This window comes from Ranitomeya imitator, chromosome 4, assembly GCF_032444005.1.
Source record: "Ranitomeya imitator isolate aRanImi1 chromosome 4, aRanImi1.pri, whole genome shotgun sequence".
NCBI lineage: Eukaryota > Metazoa > Chordata > Amphibia > Anura > Dendrobatidae > Ranitomeya > Ranitomeya imitator.
Window position 1 is genome coordinate 435,924,065 of NC_091285.1, and position 15,941 is coordinate 435,940,005.

The window sequence follows — 15,941 nt, forward strand, 5'->3', positions numbered from 1 at the left end:
AGAAAAGGGTTAAAAACATTGTAATTCTGGCAAGTCCACCAAACATGAGAGTGCACACTGTAATCAGTGCAAGCAGCTTCATGCATTTATAAGCACTGGACTGAAGCCATAGTTCCATCACCGTATGTGCATCCTGTCTGGGCATTATAAGGCTGAACAATAAACCACATTTTGCTCACAGTTAGCTCTTGCTTGATGTGCTCAATTGTAGCTTCCAAAGCCCTTGTACCACGTGTAGCTTCATCTTCCACGGCTTTCACAGTCTTCAGCAGGGAGGTAACATTAGTCACCATAACCTGAGAAAAGGCAAAAAGGAATTATAGACTTGTTAGAGAAAGACTCTGCCATATAAACTTCTGTCTTGTATTAATTGCACTCACTAAAAAAAAAAAAAAAAAAAAAAAGTTTTTATTTCAAAAACTTTTAACACATATTATAGTTCCTTTCAGGCAGATGACTGATCACAACCTGAAAGGTCCTTCAGTTACTCCGGATGTGCAGAATCTATTCAGGTCCTGGTAGCTTTCTCTCATGCCCTGCACCCATCCAGCAGATCAATGTCGGGCAAGAGAGAGAGAGAGTTATTTCTCTTAGGTCAGCTGCTTCCGTATTATACGATGCACATCTTATAAAATACAGTAGTTTCCATCTGTCTAGTCTAGGGAAGAATTCATTTTTTAACTTGAAATGTTAGGATTCCGAGAAGGGTCTGATAACTCGCAGGTTTCTGCCATGGAGTCTAGATGAATCTAAAAGTTTTAGGGCAGCACAATGTCTCAGTGGTTTGTACTGTGCCCATGCAGCTCTGGGGTCCTGGGTTCATATCCCACCAAGGACAACATCTGCATGGGTGCTCCAGTTTCCTCCCACACTCCAAATGAATATGAATAGGGAATTTAGATTGTGAGCCTTATAAACTTGTGGTCAGGTCTGGTTTTCCCTCTAATCTATAGTATATCCGGTAAGTAGTTGTATGACGTTTGTAAAACGTTAAAGAGACCATCTATATTTGGTGTACAGCTTGGCCATTGATCTATTGATCTGATCTATTATATTAATAAGATTATCATCTGGTCATTACCTTTGCAGCACTCTTTAACTGATACATGGATGGATCGTCAGCAGCTTTGCCAGCTGCACCTTTTGTGGCTCCGATCAGATCTCCAAGAGCCTTTGCTACATCCTTGATGGCGTTGATTAGTACCACCTAAAATTGGATGGAAGCAAATGAATCATTTCAACTGATTGAAAACTTGCAAAGAATCAATTCTGCGGTGTTTAATTCATGCTATTAATCCTTATGGTGCCACAGGAAGCAGCAATACATCACAGAGCGGAAAGCTGCCTAACATACCGTATATCCAACACACTTTACATCAAGATGAATCTTTCATCATGAGGCATTTTCCAGCTATGTGAAATGATACAACCTTCACAAACCCAACTAAAATTTCTGCTCTGATTGAAAGTTCATCTCTGATTGGAAAATACGATAAAGCAGAGGAATCATTAGTTCCTGAAAGGCATAAAACAATACACTTGCTGCTGTGCTAATGTGGAGCGGCACCAAGGTTAGAGGGATTAGGAAACCTTTTTGACCAATCACAGTTAAGGCCCCCAAACACATTGGATTAAGTTGGCCATCTAATGAGCATGGGGCTTCATCAACAACCCCAGACAGGCTATGTGGGGGGGAAGGAGATTTGTAGTCAGAATTCAAGCGCCAACCATATTATTTCTGCAGAAGATAGGCTGCTGTCAGAAAGTATTCTCAGACCTTTTAGCAGATGTTTCTATGGTTACAGATGTACAATTTTAAGTATTTTATAACATTTTACACTTTTATTGACAAATTATCAAGTTTCTGCAGTAATTGAATATTTAGAGTGTTGAGCTTATTTGTCAAGACTTCTGTAATTCATCCTGGCTGCTGGATATCAGCTTCTGGGTCAGATCCTGACTGATGACAACCATTCTTGTCTTATTAAGTGTTTGGAGCTCACAGTTTCTATTTGTCCACCAGCATTTTCAGAATTGACCACAGTTTCTCAATACGATTGAGATCTGCGGATTTTCCACATTTTTTTGTGCTGAAAACAACCCCCTCAGCTTATACTCAAGTGAGGGTCCCAATAGACAGACTGGGATCGTCAGCGATGGAGCAGCGGGTCACAAGAGGCAGGAGTAGCCCGGCTGCTGCGGCTAAAGCCTGTGTCCGCTGCTAAAGAGAAATTAATAGTCACTGCGCTTGCAGTAAATATTCATTTCTCTATAATTGCATGCACTGTGGTTGCAGCCGCCGGCATCCTGCAGTGGTAGGGTAATCACGTGTGACCACTACTTAAGGGAATATTCACTGCTCTCCACTCCCATAGACGTGGAATGCAGTGAATGTTCATTCCCTTTAGTAGCGGCACATGTGAAAGCCCAGCTGCTGCAGCTGACACTGTGTGCACTACTAAATAGCAGTGAATGAGGACGCCATGCATACCAGGATAGGGACGAGGAGCCGTGCATAACAGGATAGGGATGAGGAGCCATGCATACCAGGATAGGGACGATGAGCTGTGCACAACAGGATAGGGCTGGGGAGCCATGCATACCAGGATAGGGACGGGGAGCCATGCATACCAGGATAGGGACGAGGAGCCATGCATACCAGGATAGGGACGAGAAGCCATGCATACCAGGATAGGGACTAAGAGGCTATGCCTAAAGGATAGGGATGAGGAGCTGTGCAGACCAAGATGGGGATGATGGGGCCATGCAGACCAAGATGGGGATGAGGAGTCATGCATACCAGGATACGGATGAGGAGCCAGGCATACCAGGATAGGGATGAGGGGACACAATGAATACCCGGCTTATACTCGAGTCAATACGTTTTCTCATTTTTTGGTGGTAAAATTAAGTGCCTTGGCTTATACGTGGGTCGGCTTATACTCGAGTATATACGGTAACTATCACTTTTGTCTTGTGACATGTCTCCATTATGCTGGAAAAAGCATAGTTCATCATCCAATTGTTCTTGGACCATTGGAGAAGTTGGAGGTTGATAAGATACCATTCCTTATTCATGGCAATGCTCAGTAATCAGAAGTAACACCACAAGTGAATGGTCTCAGGATCAGTATGTTTTACTGTTGGCATGACACAGGACTCATTGTAGTGCTCACCCCATCTTCTCCGGAGAATCATTATTCCAGATGTTTTAAACAGCCTGAAGGGGGCTTCATCACAGAAAATGTTTAATATTGAGCCTTTGCATACACTTGATGTATTTGTCAATAAAGGTATAAAAAGTATGAAATATTTAGAACTGTACTTCACTAACCAAAGAAACATCTGACTAAAAAATCTCAAAACACCAAAGCAGCAAAATTACTGAAAAATAAAATGGTGTCAAAACTCTTGGCGAGTATAGTAAATGGTTATCTCTTGATAAATATCACTTTTTAGACACTTTTGCATCAGATGGGTTTATCTAGTGTTGGTGCAAGTGGGTATAGGTAGTAAAGACACAAGAAAGCTTTTTTAATTACACAGCAAAAAACAATATTCCCTCGTGTCCCTGCAGACACTTGTGACTTTATTCTAAACATACAGTTCATTACCAAGCTTGGTAAAGACACGTGTCAGTTAAGCATCACCAGTATCAGTGAATATGGAATATGGCTTTTAATCCTTAACGCCTTCACACAGCGATGAGTTTTCATTTTTGTGTTTCAGGTTTTTCCTCCCCTTCTTCCCAGAGCCATAACTCTTATTTTTCTGTCCACAGACATATGAGAGCTTTTACCACACAAAGTAGTGAACAGCAAGAAAAAAAATTCCAAGTGCAGTAAAACTGTAAAAAATTGGGAATTCTTTTACAAAATATATATTAGTAATTTGGTAAAAAATGACTTTGCAATAGGGTTCTCCCAACACATTAAGTTTTTTTTAATTATTATTATTTTAGCGGAGGGGAAAGAAAAAAAATCTGAAGTTTGAAAAAAAATGTTTAAGGAGTTGTATGGTCATCAGCGAGCTGCAATCACGTCATGGGTGCGCCAAAGGGCGTAGAGAATGATGCACACACATGCCGGCGCATGTTAGTTGCCAGTGTCAGAGATTGACAGCGGCATTTAACAGGTCAGCAATCGCAGATGGAGCACCACTCCACCTGTGATTGTTAGCAGCAGGTCCTGACTGTGACACACAGCAATCACCTGGTAGGTAGCGCATTGCGTGAGCTCCCTCCGTACAACCACTTCGGACTTGGGGCATACATGTACGGCGGATGGTGTGAAAGGGGTTAAGGACAACTTATTGTTCTTTCATTTTTCTTCGCTTTCTTCCAAGAGCTAAAAATTATTTTCCATCTACATAAACGTAATGGCTGTTTTTATTTTGTTTGTTTTTTTATTGCAGGAAGAACTGTAGTTTCTATTAATACTATTCACTTTACCATATAAAAAAAAAGGGGAGGGTTGTTTTTTTCCGTATGTTATACGGTGAAGGTTGTTTTTACAGCCTTCTTTGTGGGGTAAATCACCTGGCAAAATTATTTTCCAGGTCAGTAAAATTACAACGATACCAGATTTCTGTATATATTTGTTTCACAAATAATAATAAAAAAAGGCGGAGCTTTTTTCATTGCTACAGTTTACGGTTTTATTTAATTTTTTTTTCAGGGACGTGTGGCAAACAAAAAATGGAAAGTCTGGCATTTCGAATTCTTTAGGCTATGTGCACACGATGCGGATTTTGCTGCGGATCCGCAGCAGTTTCCCATGAGTTTACAGTACAATGTAAACCTATGGGAAACAAAAAACGCTGTGCACATGCTGCAGAAAAAAACACGCGGAAACGCAGCGGTTTACATTCCGCAGCATGTCACTTCTTTCTGCGGATTCCGCAGCGGTTTTACAACTGCTCCAATAGAAAATCGCAGTTGTAAAACCGCAGTGAAAACCGCAGAAAAACCGTGGTCAATCCGTGATAAATCCGCAGCGGTTTTCCACTGTGAATTTATCAAATCTGCTGCGGAAAAATCCGCAGTAGACCAGAATACGTGTGCACATAGCCTTATGCCGTTTTAGAGCTCTGCCCTGGAGTCTGAATTAATATTAGGGGCCTGGGGTCTGAATATTAAGGACAGTTTACCTTGTGAGTTAAATAATTTTATATATTCTCATAGATCGGATTTTTACAGATGTGTCAATATAAAAAATCTTATATTTCCTTAATTTTGGATGAGGAAAAAACAACACTGATTTTTTTCTGTTTTTAAACATTTGACTTTTTTAGTCCCACCAGGGAACTTGGATCTGCGACCATTTGACCACATGTATTGTACACTGTAATGCTAAATGCAGTATATAAGCAAAGACTAACCAATATGGTGGCACTGAGGGACCTCAGAAGGACCTTGGCTACCACAGTAACACCACCAAAACATCACGTGTTGTTAAGGGGTTAATCTGGTGCACTAAAAAAAAAATAAATCAAGTGGTTTCTTTTCGTGATTCAATCAATTTGTAGCAGATTCATTTTAAGTCATCTTTAAGGTGAAGGCAATTCTGAGGTTTCCGCTGACATCATATTGACAGAGTAGCTGCTTCTCTTCTGCTCTACTCTGTCGATGAGGTGTGACTGCAGATGCAGTCATGCTGATTAACAGCCGGCTCCCTACTGCCTAACTGCAAGAAGTCGCCTGTCAATCAGCATGACGTCGGCAATTACACCCCATTGACAGAGCAGCCCGGAAGAGGAACAACTGCTCTGCTGACGTAAAGAAGCAGAATAGCCGGCAGGAGCGGTCTGGAGCAAATACCTGTTAAAAAATAAATAAATAAAAATAGTCCCAGATAAGCCCTAGAACTGACTAAGCTTGGGGATAACATCAAAACCATTTGCTAGACTATGTGCAGGCAAGAAGCTGAATAAGCAGAATATGGGGTATTAGTGCAATGGTCAGATCAACTGCTAATGATGAAATAGAAGCAGCAGTACTAGGAAAACAAATTGATGTCTAAAATTTTCATCAGAGTGGAAGTAATTTATGAAAAGCATATCTGCAGGATCAGCTGACATGTCTGTTACTACAACTCTGTTGTGCTGTTCTGGTTATTCCTCCTGATAATTTATGAATAAATCTGACAACTGAGTGTTACCATTGCCCTTGTCTGTCAAACAAATGCGTCCACACAGAATCTAAGACTGTCAGCACGGATTAGTGTCAGAGAATGTTTAGGTAACACCCAGTTGTCAATTCATTCATGTATTTCAAGTAGAAATAACAGAGGAAGAGTACAATGCAGCGTTATCAAAACAGATGCTCTAGAATTAGTACTTCATAAATTATATTATTAAACTCAGTATGTCAGGAGAGTTCTCAGGTCCTATTAAATCTTGAAAAAAAATAATGCGATCAACGTGGCCTCTATTAAAAAAAAAAAACGGGTCAAGTTCTGCCTTCACATTTGGCCAATGAAGCACTCCCCTTTACCAACTCTCTTCATCTTACACTTTTCTCCATTAATTCCTCTTAAGCGACTATGTCACCTCACATTCTAAAATTCTATTTACATTTTCTGAACAGGAGGACTTCACAGCCTCTACAATATGTGGATACATTTACCAGCCCTCTTTATTGGCGCCTATCACAGGTACTGATCTTTACTACACAGCTCCCGTCACAGTTATAATGTACAAGATTGTATACTGGATATTAGTTTACTTAATAGAATGTAACCAGTGTTACCCCAGCAGGGGTAGAGCTGGCTCTAGCTACCATATGATTCTGTACTGATGCATAATGGGATTTACAGCGGAGCACAAAAGAATGAAATGCAGGCTGAAATCTAGGAATTGAGGAGGTGTGTGAAGAAAAGAAAACATGGGGCTGAGCTAAATGGCAGTAAGCACCGCATATGTAAAACAATTACCGAGTGTGTATCAGTTGAGGGTGCAGCTATAGAAAAAACATTGTCGGTCTTCAAAGATGTGGAAGGGAACCTGTCACCAGGATTATCCCATATGAGATAAGACCAGCACCTTTCAGCCCTGATATACAGCGTTTGTAGATTGTAAGCTCTTACCGGCAGGGTCGTCATTAGTTTGCTTTAATTACTGTATTATCTGCAACGTTGTTCCTTATAACTTGTATATGAACAGCTGAATTGTAAAGCGCTGCCGAATAGCGGTTAGAGCTATATAAAGATTTTCATTATAATTATTCTAATATGTAGCATATATGCCCCCAATCCAGCCTGCAATACAAGAAAAACAAATACTCACCTACCAATGGGGTGGTCAGGTCCAATGGGCGTTGCGGTCTTGGTTCGGTGCCTCATCTCTTGCTTTGTGTGGATGACGCGTTCTACATCATCCACATAGTGTCCCCCAACATCGCACTCCTGCGCAGGCGTACTTCTCCGCCATGATAAGGTCAGAGCAATGTACAGCAGTGCGCATGCATCAGGAAAGATCAAAGGGCCACCGTGCCTGCGACCTGCAGTACATTGCTCTGCCCTCGTCATGGCAGAGAAGTACGCCTGTGTGGGAGCACAATGCTGGGGACACTGTGGATAACATAGGATAGCTCATCCACATGAAAGGAGGACGGCATCACAAGAAGGGAGGCGCCAAACCAAGAGCAGCGACACCCCTCGGATCACACCGCCCCCGCTCCGCAGGCGAATATAATAAAAGGTCGTTTTCTGGTCTTGATTGCCAGATTGGGGGCTTATATAAAACATATTAGAATGCTGTATATCAGGGCTGAAAGGTAATGGTCTTATCTTATATGGGGCAAACCTGGTGACAGGTTCACTTTAACAATGGACATAACGTTATATTAAAATGTAAACGTGACACAGATACATTTTTCAAGTTTTATTACATGTTATAACATTCACACATGAGCCTCAAAGGACAAGAGAATATTTCCTTCAACTAATGAACCATATGTGATACAGAAAATTCAGACATACCAAAAAATACCACCTTGTAAATGAAGGTTCTCCTTCATCCAAGTCATAGCACTTAGTCAAAATCATCTAGATTTATTTTTGGCGGTGACCGATTAGAAATATTCAAGACAATTTCCATTTACCTGTGTGGCTTCTGTAAATGTACTGAGAACAAGGGTTCATGCAGACACCCGTGGACCTCGGTACGATTACAGACCACAATGCACAGACTGTAAGCGGATCATCCAGCCAGAGCATGACAGACTTACATACGGTCACACTTGGGTTGGGAAACCAGTGGCCAGTCTGTGGACTGCAGTCCGTCATTGACCAGAGATCCACAGAAGTCTGCATGAGTCCTGAGGGAAATTTCCCCGGCGTTCATATGCCTGTAGATAACGTTTACACACCTCACGTCCAAATTATATGATTTAAAGGAAACCTGTAATCTTGGAAAACAGATACAGAGTTAGTCTGCAGGTAAATAGTGTTACTATGCTGCTCGGCCACATTACTGAAAGTGCGGCTACTGGAAGAAAATGAACTTTTTTCCTCCCAGGAGCTGCAGGCTTTTAGTCATAAAGCCACTGTAGGGAGCAATTACAGTCACTGGTGACCGCACTGCCCACTATACTGTGAGCTGCAGCTGTAGGCAAGCCGCGGCATTGTGACTGACAGCTTACTGTACACAGATGAGTTGGAACGGTTGTCTACGTGCCATGGTGTGCTTGCAGTATGGTGAGAGGTGATGACAGCGATTACTGTAATTGCTCCCTGCAACACTAATGCGATGACTGAAAGTTAGTGCCTCCCAGGAAGATGGAAGTTAATTTTCTCCCGGTAGTTGCACTTTCAGTAACGCTGAGATGAAGCATTGTGATGCTACCTACCTGTAGATTAACCTTGTATCTGCAGATAAAAGTTTTTGGTACTCATGAAATTCTTTTCTCGAAGTCTTCATTATGGGTTCATATGCTGCCACCTAGAGCCTGACATTAAGGATACATCTTAGGAAGAAAATCTGACTCCTTCCCAATAGAGTACACCAGGGCAGCAAATACTCTACTAAACTACACAGTTCCTGCAAAAGCAGGACGAGGGGCAAAACTAAGAGTCCCCCAATAAAGGCTACGAAAAAAGATTTTACTGTAACAAGATGTGGACAGAAGACTAAGCAGCGCATTTATCAAATAGAAGAACAGACACTGGGAGGCGCAAGACCCTGGAGTAGACATATGGTAAATGTTACTTATCAACTTTTTGTGTGACAGGACTATATGGTTTAAGGGTGTAAAAAAAAAAAAAAATATGAAAGTTGAAAATTGCTATTTTTTCAGAAAATTTCATATTTTTTCATAAATAAAAGCAAAAGATATCAACCTAAATTCACCACTAGCATAAAGTACAAAGTGAGAATTGAAACATAAGGCTCAGTTCCAAAGGTCAAAATTGGTTCTGTCACTAAGGGTTTAAAGGCACCTTCACACTCAGCAACTTTACAACGAGAACGACAACGATCCGTGACATTGCAGCGTCCTGGATAGCGATCTCGTTGTGTTTGACACGCAGCAGCCATCAGGATCCAGCTGTGCCATCGCTGGTCGGAGCTAGAAGTCCGGAACTTTATTTGGTCGTCAGGTCGGCGTGTATCGTCATGTTTGACATCAAAAGCAACGATGCCTGCAATGTTTTTACATGGAGCTAACAACCAGCGAGAACGATAAGTGAGTCGCCATTACGTCACTGGATCGCTCCAGCATCGTTCCGATGTTGCTGTGTTTAACGTCTCTACAGCGACCTAAACAGCGACGCTGCAGCGATCGGCTCGTTGTCTATATCGCTGCAGCGTCGCTGAGTGTGACGGTACCTTAAGCAAACTGTGAAAGTTACTTGGTTAAGCTTTGAATTGTCAAACATTTCTTAAAAGGAACCTGTCAGCAGGATTGTGCACAGTAACCAACAGTGTCAGGTCGGCGCGTTATACTGATTAAAATGATACCTGGGTGATGAAATCCATCTTGTGGTTGTTTAAACTTTATTTTCAGTTTTAAGTTAATGATGTACCTGTGGTCCTGGGCGGCCTTTAGGGGGTCTTCATGTGGTGCTCTAATTAGGTATTCACCAGTATGGCTTCTTGCTAGAGAAAAAAAAAAAGCCTCCACCACCACCTCCGGCGCCATCTTGCTAGAGTAACAAAAATCTAAGATGGCGACTGCCACGCCTGCCCAGTAGCATCTATCGGTGATCCCATAGATGCTACTGTGCAGGTAGCACCATCTTGGAAGAGGCAATTTTTTTTTTCTCCAGCAAGAAGGCGCCGTTTTCAAACTGATTTTTTTTTTTCTTAAGAATTTATGGATACCATTAAAAAAATAAAATGCACAAAAACCTAGGCAGGGCACCATAAAATGACCACCCACAGGTCCACCACAAAGCACGAGAGTCTCATTAACTCAAAACTAAAATTAAACAACAACCACGAGACAGATTTCATCAACCAAGGTATCGTTTTAAAAAGTATAATAGCACCGACCTGACACTGTCTGTAGGTTAAGGTACCGTCACACGGAACGATATCGCTAGCGATCCGTGACGTTGCAGCGTCCTGGCTAGCGATATCGTTCAGTTTGACACGCAGCAGCGATCAGGATCCTGCTGTGATGTCGTTGGTCGCTGCAGAAACTCCAGCACTTTATTTCGTCGCTGGACTCCCTGCAGACATCGCTGAATCGGCGTGTGTGACGGCGATTCAGCGATGTCTTCACTGGTAACCAGGGTAAACATCGGGTTACTAAACACAGGGCCGCGCTTAGTAACCCGATGTTTACCCTGGTTACCATCGTAAAAGTAAAAAAAACAAACACTACATACTTACCTTCCGCTGTCTGTCCCTGGCGCTCTGCTTCTCTGCACTGGCTGTGAGCGCCGGCCAGCCGGAAAGCACAGCGGTGACGTCACCACTCTGCTTTCCGGCCGCTGTGCTCACAGTCAGTGCAGGAAAGCACAGCGCCGGGGACAGACAGCGGAAGGTAAGTATGTAGTGATTTTTTTTTTTACTTTTACGATGGTAACCAGGGTAAACATCGGGTTACTAAGCGCGGCCCTGCGCTTAGTAACTCAATGCTTACCCTGGTTACCGGCATCGTTGGTCGCTGGAGAGCTGTCTGTGTGACAGCTCTCCAGCGACCAAACAGCGACGCTGCAGCGATCGACATCGTTGTCGGTATCGCTGCAGCGTCGCTGAGTGTGAAGGTACCTTTACTGTGCACAATCCTGCTGACAAGCTCCCTTTATGGGTAGAATTTGAGTTATCACAGGAAATGTCACCTTATCTTGTAGGTTGCATCAACAAACAATGACTAGGTAGTAAATATAAAAGCTAAAGAAAAGTCGATAATTGGTACATCGCATCTCTGCAAGAAAAAGGAAGCAAAAGGTATATTGAAATGGACAATAGTACTGCTGCTTTATTTAGTAGTCTAAGTGAAGTTAGCAAAACAGCAAACAGGTAGGAAGTTATATAGGGCTTTACCAGTGGAAAACATGAAAAAGACAAATGTACCCTAGTGAAGTGCTGTGGAAGCCTTAAAACTTAAGACTGCCTTCAATAGCAAATAAGGGAAAGGTAAGGGGTATACAGAACACACGGGCCAAGCGTGTTATATGACTGTACCCGACTGTGCTCCGTGTTCATTTGGAATATCTTTTCCTGGCCAGGACGTCTTATTTGAAGGTAGATATAGAGCTGGAGGGCGCATAAAGGAAAGCAGGAGTAAGAGACTTGGACAACACATTTCTGATCCTCCTCCAAGGAAGTGGCTGCTCCTCTCTCTTCTTGCACTTAAATTGCTTACCTGAGTTTCAGGGTCATCTGACCCTAAGCTTGCTGCCCCCAATTTCACCACCTCTGCTAGCTGTGTGATGGTGTTGGCTGATGACTGAGCAGCTTGTGCCAGCTTATCCTGACTAGATGCTGCACCAGACACCAGCAGCTTCGTATCCTCCACAAGAGCCTTGGCAGTCTTCAGGATGTTCTCCCTGTGAGAGGAAGCAGAAAGTAAGGATAGCTAATGCAGTGTGATGAATGATTGGTTATAGAGGCCTCTCCTTCACTTTTCATCTGTTCTGATATCAATGTAATGTTCTCACATTATTGTTTTCACACAAACAGGTTGTTTCAGATCACTTTTGGAAATTTACCATTGAGGTCTATTGTTAGGAAAGGCCAGCAATATTCACTTGGCAAAGTACAGCAATCCTTCATTGCCCTACATTGTGTTCAGGGCTGTGGAGTCATGGAGTCGGAGTTAGTTTTGGTTGGAGTCAGAGTCGGTAGAAATGTACCGACTACAGCTTTTAAAAAAATGTATTAATATTTCATAATTGAACTTTCATATGAATTTTATCAATGTTACTCAAATATATATGTTCTATCAAACTATGAACAACAGTGATAATAAGTTCTGCTGGAGGTAGAGACATTTCTTAAGGTACCGTCACACTAAGCGACGCTGCAGCGATACCGACAACGATCCGGATCGCTGCAGCGTCGCTGTTTGGTCGCTGGAGAGCTGTCACACAGACCGCTCTCCAGCGACCAACGATGCCGGTAACCAGGGTAAACATCGGGTTACTAAGTGCAGGGCCGCGCTTAGTAACCCGATGTTTACCCTGGTTACCATCGTTAAAGTAAAAAAAAAAACACTACATACTTATCTACCGCTGTCTGTCCTCGGCGCTCTGCTTCTCTGCTCTGGCTGTGAGCGTCGGTCAGCCGGAAAGCAGAGCGGTGACGTCACCGCTCTGCTTTCCGGCCGCTGTGCTCACAGCCAGTGCAGAGAAGCAGAGCGCCGGGGACAGACAGCGGTAGGTAAGTATGTAGTGGTTGTTTTTTTTACTTTAACGATGGTAACCAGGGTAAACATCGGGTTACTAAGCGCGGCCCTGCGCTTAGTAACCCGATGTTTACCATGGTTACCAGCGAAGACATCGCTGAATCGGCGTCACACACGCCGATTCAGCGATGTCAGCGGGAGATCCAGCGACGAAACAAAGTTCTGGACTTTCTTCCCCGACCAGCGATATCACAGCAGGGGCCTGATCGCTGCTGCCTGTCACACTGGACGATATCGCTAGCCAGGACGCTGCAACGTCACGGATCGCTAGCGATAAGGTCTAGTGTGACGGTACCTTAACTTCTTGTGTGTCACTGTTCTCCACTGTCCTTATCTAATCTTATACTTGGCTAACCTCATGCTGCCCCAACCCCCCTACCTACAATGTATGAAACTGAAAGTGAAAGTGTGTTGCAAATTCTTAGTAGTAAAGCTTCTCCTCTAGACTAGATGTTTGGTGCGCGTCTTCCAAGCATCTCACAGCTGCAACTCACAGCTTGCAAGTGGCATTGCTACATCAATGAAATGGAGAGAGGAGCTACTATTACAAAATACCATTCTTTTGGCAGCTGTTTATGTAGACCCAATGCATCAGATTCTTCTAGATGATCAACAGCTAACTAAAGGAAAAGAAGCTATGTTTGAAATAGCAGTAGGGATGAAAGGGTTGCAGAACAGTCAGGAGGAACAAGAAGAATTTGGTCGTCCTGCCACATCTTCACCCTCATCAACTTGATGAAGAATTTAATTTCGAAAAATATTTGGATCACAAGGACCGTGCAAAGCGTTCCTGCATAGAAGAGTCATCCCCATCAAAGAACACAGCCAGTACATTTCAGCAGAATTTTTCATGTGCACTAAAAGAAATTGAGAAATTTGACCGTTCATCAAAAATAACAGTGCAACAAGCGATTCCTCTGTATCCTGACATTGTCAGAGATGTTGCCCGAGTGGTTACTGCTTTGCTACCAACCCAAGTTAGTGTACAGAGGTTGTTCTCTGCTCTCAAAATAATTAGATCAGATTTGAGGGCATCCATGAAGGAGGGTCTGACAGAGGCAAAACTTTTTCTGAGGACAAATTTATAGATTTCTTCTTATTAACTGCATAACAGTGTTTATTGCATATTTACTTACAAGAGTTTAGAAAAGTTTATAAAAGTTATTTGCTATATTGTAATTGTATTCTAATAAATATAGTTTTTGCTCTAAGTGGTCTGATTACTTATATGATGGTGAGAAACTGAATAAGCACGATGTTAATATTTGACAACAGTAAATTTATTGTTACGAATTGGCCATTTATGAAGGAGCCGGAGCCGGAACCTGATAAAATCCAGGAGTCGGAGTCGCAACTGTGGCTTACCGACTCCACAGCCCTGATTGTGTTCTGCAGTTTATCTCAATGGCGCCATGGTCCCTTCATTGCAACAGATCAGTTCGAAATCCCAGAAGCCAAAAATTCATCAATTAAACAATAATGGTGTACCCTGAGGATAAGTCATCAATGTTAAAGTCTCAGAAAACTCTTTTAGGATCTATACAAGATGAAACTGTACTTTCACCAACATGGTAACTTACAGCAGTCACAACACGGTCATCCAATATAAAGCTATCAATCTAATAGAAACCATTATTTCACAATACCTGTGGTCAGCAAACGATTCCTTGTTCTCAGAGTTTAGTGTGCCAGCTGTGGCAAACATGATGGTTGTGTCTAGATCAGCAATAATGCCGGATACAGCCGTGCCCGCTGTAATGCAGGCTTGTGTGCCCTTGTTACCTGCCTGCAAAGCTGAAAGTACCAGAGATACCTGGGTAGAAATAGAATCAATTAGCATGGAACATTTCATTGCTTATAACAAGGCTTAACACTAATTATAACTGACTGCACTAAGTCAACTTGACCGTCAACAAATCCCCCCCCCCCCCAAAAAAAAAAAAAATCAAAATTACTTTTCCTATTTCAATAAACTTATTTTTTTAAGGCTATAAAGATATCTTTACAAAGATGCTGCCATCGCGGACATTTATGGCATTTCTGTAGATTATGCCATAAGTGTCTGGTAGATGTACCGTAAGTCTCCGGTCTAGAACCATAGATTGCACCACCCAGAATGGAGAATAGGGGATATATGTGCAGATTTCTCTGTTTACATCTATGAGAGTTCCAAAAATTGCTGAGCAGGTGTACTTGTCAATATGTTTAGGACTCCCATAGAAGTGAATGGAGAGAACTGAACATATGCAGAGCAGACTTCTCAACCTGTGTGAATGTCCAAGCATTTATTATAAACCCACAAAATAAAGATGGAAAATGGCACCTATCAAAATTCATTTTTTTCGGATATTTTTCACAACATGCAAGTATTGGCTTTGCGGACATAGTGGTGCACTACTCCAAGAACACAAGCGCAAAGACTGATCTCAGAAAAAAAAACACAGAACGAGTGACACTAACCAAAGTGCACCAAGACAAGTCTCACGTTTCAAGCAACAGCCGTTCCACATTTCTTTACACTTCTATGATGTTGTTGGTCTCAGGATTTAAATAAAATAACAAACTCATTGTACAGTTTGGCGAGAGTCACTTGTTTGGTGCCTTTTTCTGAAATCCAAATGTTTAAAACATTGCAGCCTGCGACATTTTACTTCTCTTTAATGAAAGAAAAATTAGTTTTGATTAAAGTTTGTCTACATTGCATTAAAAAACATCAACCTCAAATCAAACATTAACTTCATTTCTACGAATTTAAAAAGTATAAAAAGAAACAGTCTAATTGAGATGGAGCAGCCGATTGGAATTCTTTTTTATACAACACTCTGCAAAAGTTATAGGCTTCAAAGTGAGAATGCAGTAAAAAATTTAAGTTTCAATATTTTATTTTTTAGCAATGAACATAATGCAAAGTGAATGAACAAAATAAAAATCTAAAACAAATTAATATTTGGTGTGACCAGCCTTTGTCTTCAAGAAGTTATACGCTTGCACAAACTCAGGGATTTTTTTCAAATTATACTAGTAACCAATTACATCAAACAGGTGATAATGTTCAGCATTTTCATATGTAGGTTAAAACATTAACTAA

The 15,941-nt window shown here is 41.9% G+C and overlaps 1 protein-coding gene across 2 annotated transcripts in view; it reads right to left on the reverse strand.

The window, feature by feature from the left end:
* The window catches only part of TLN2 (talin 2), a 328,992-nt gene that overhangs the window by 25,753 nt on the left and 287,298 nt on the right, over window positions 1-15,941 (reverse strand). For both annotated transcript variants that reach the window (XM_069765599.1, XM_069765598.1), the window contains 4 exons: window positions 14,500-14,666; window positions 11,813-11,996; window positions 1,082-1,207; window positions 180-296 (listed from right to left, as the gene is read on the reverse strand). In XM_069765599.1, coding sequence (XP_069621700.1) covers window positions 180-296; window positions 1,082-1,207; window positions 11,813-11,996; window positions 14,500-14,666 — 594 coding nt within the window. The remainder of the gene's footprint in view (window positions 1-179; window positions 297-1,081; window positions 1,208-11,812; window positions 11,997-14,499; window positions 14,667-15,941) is intronic.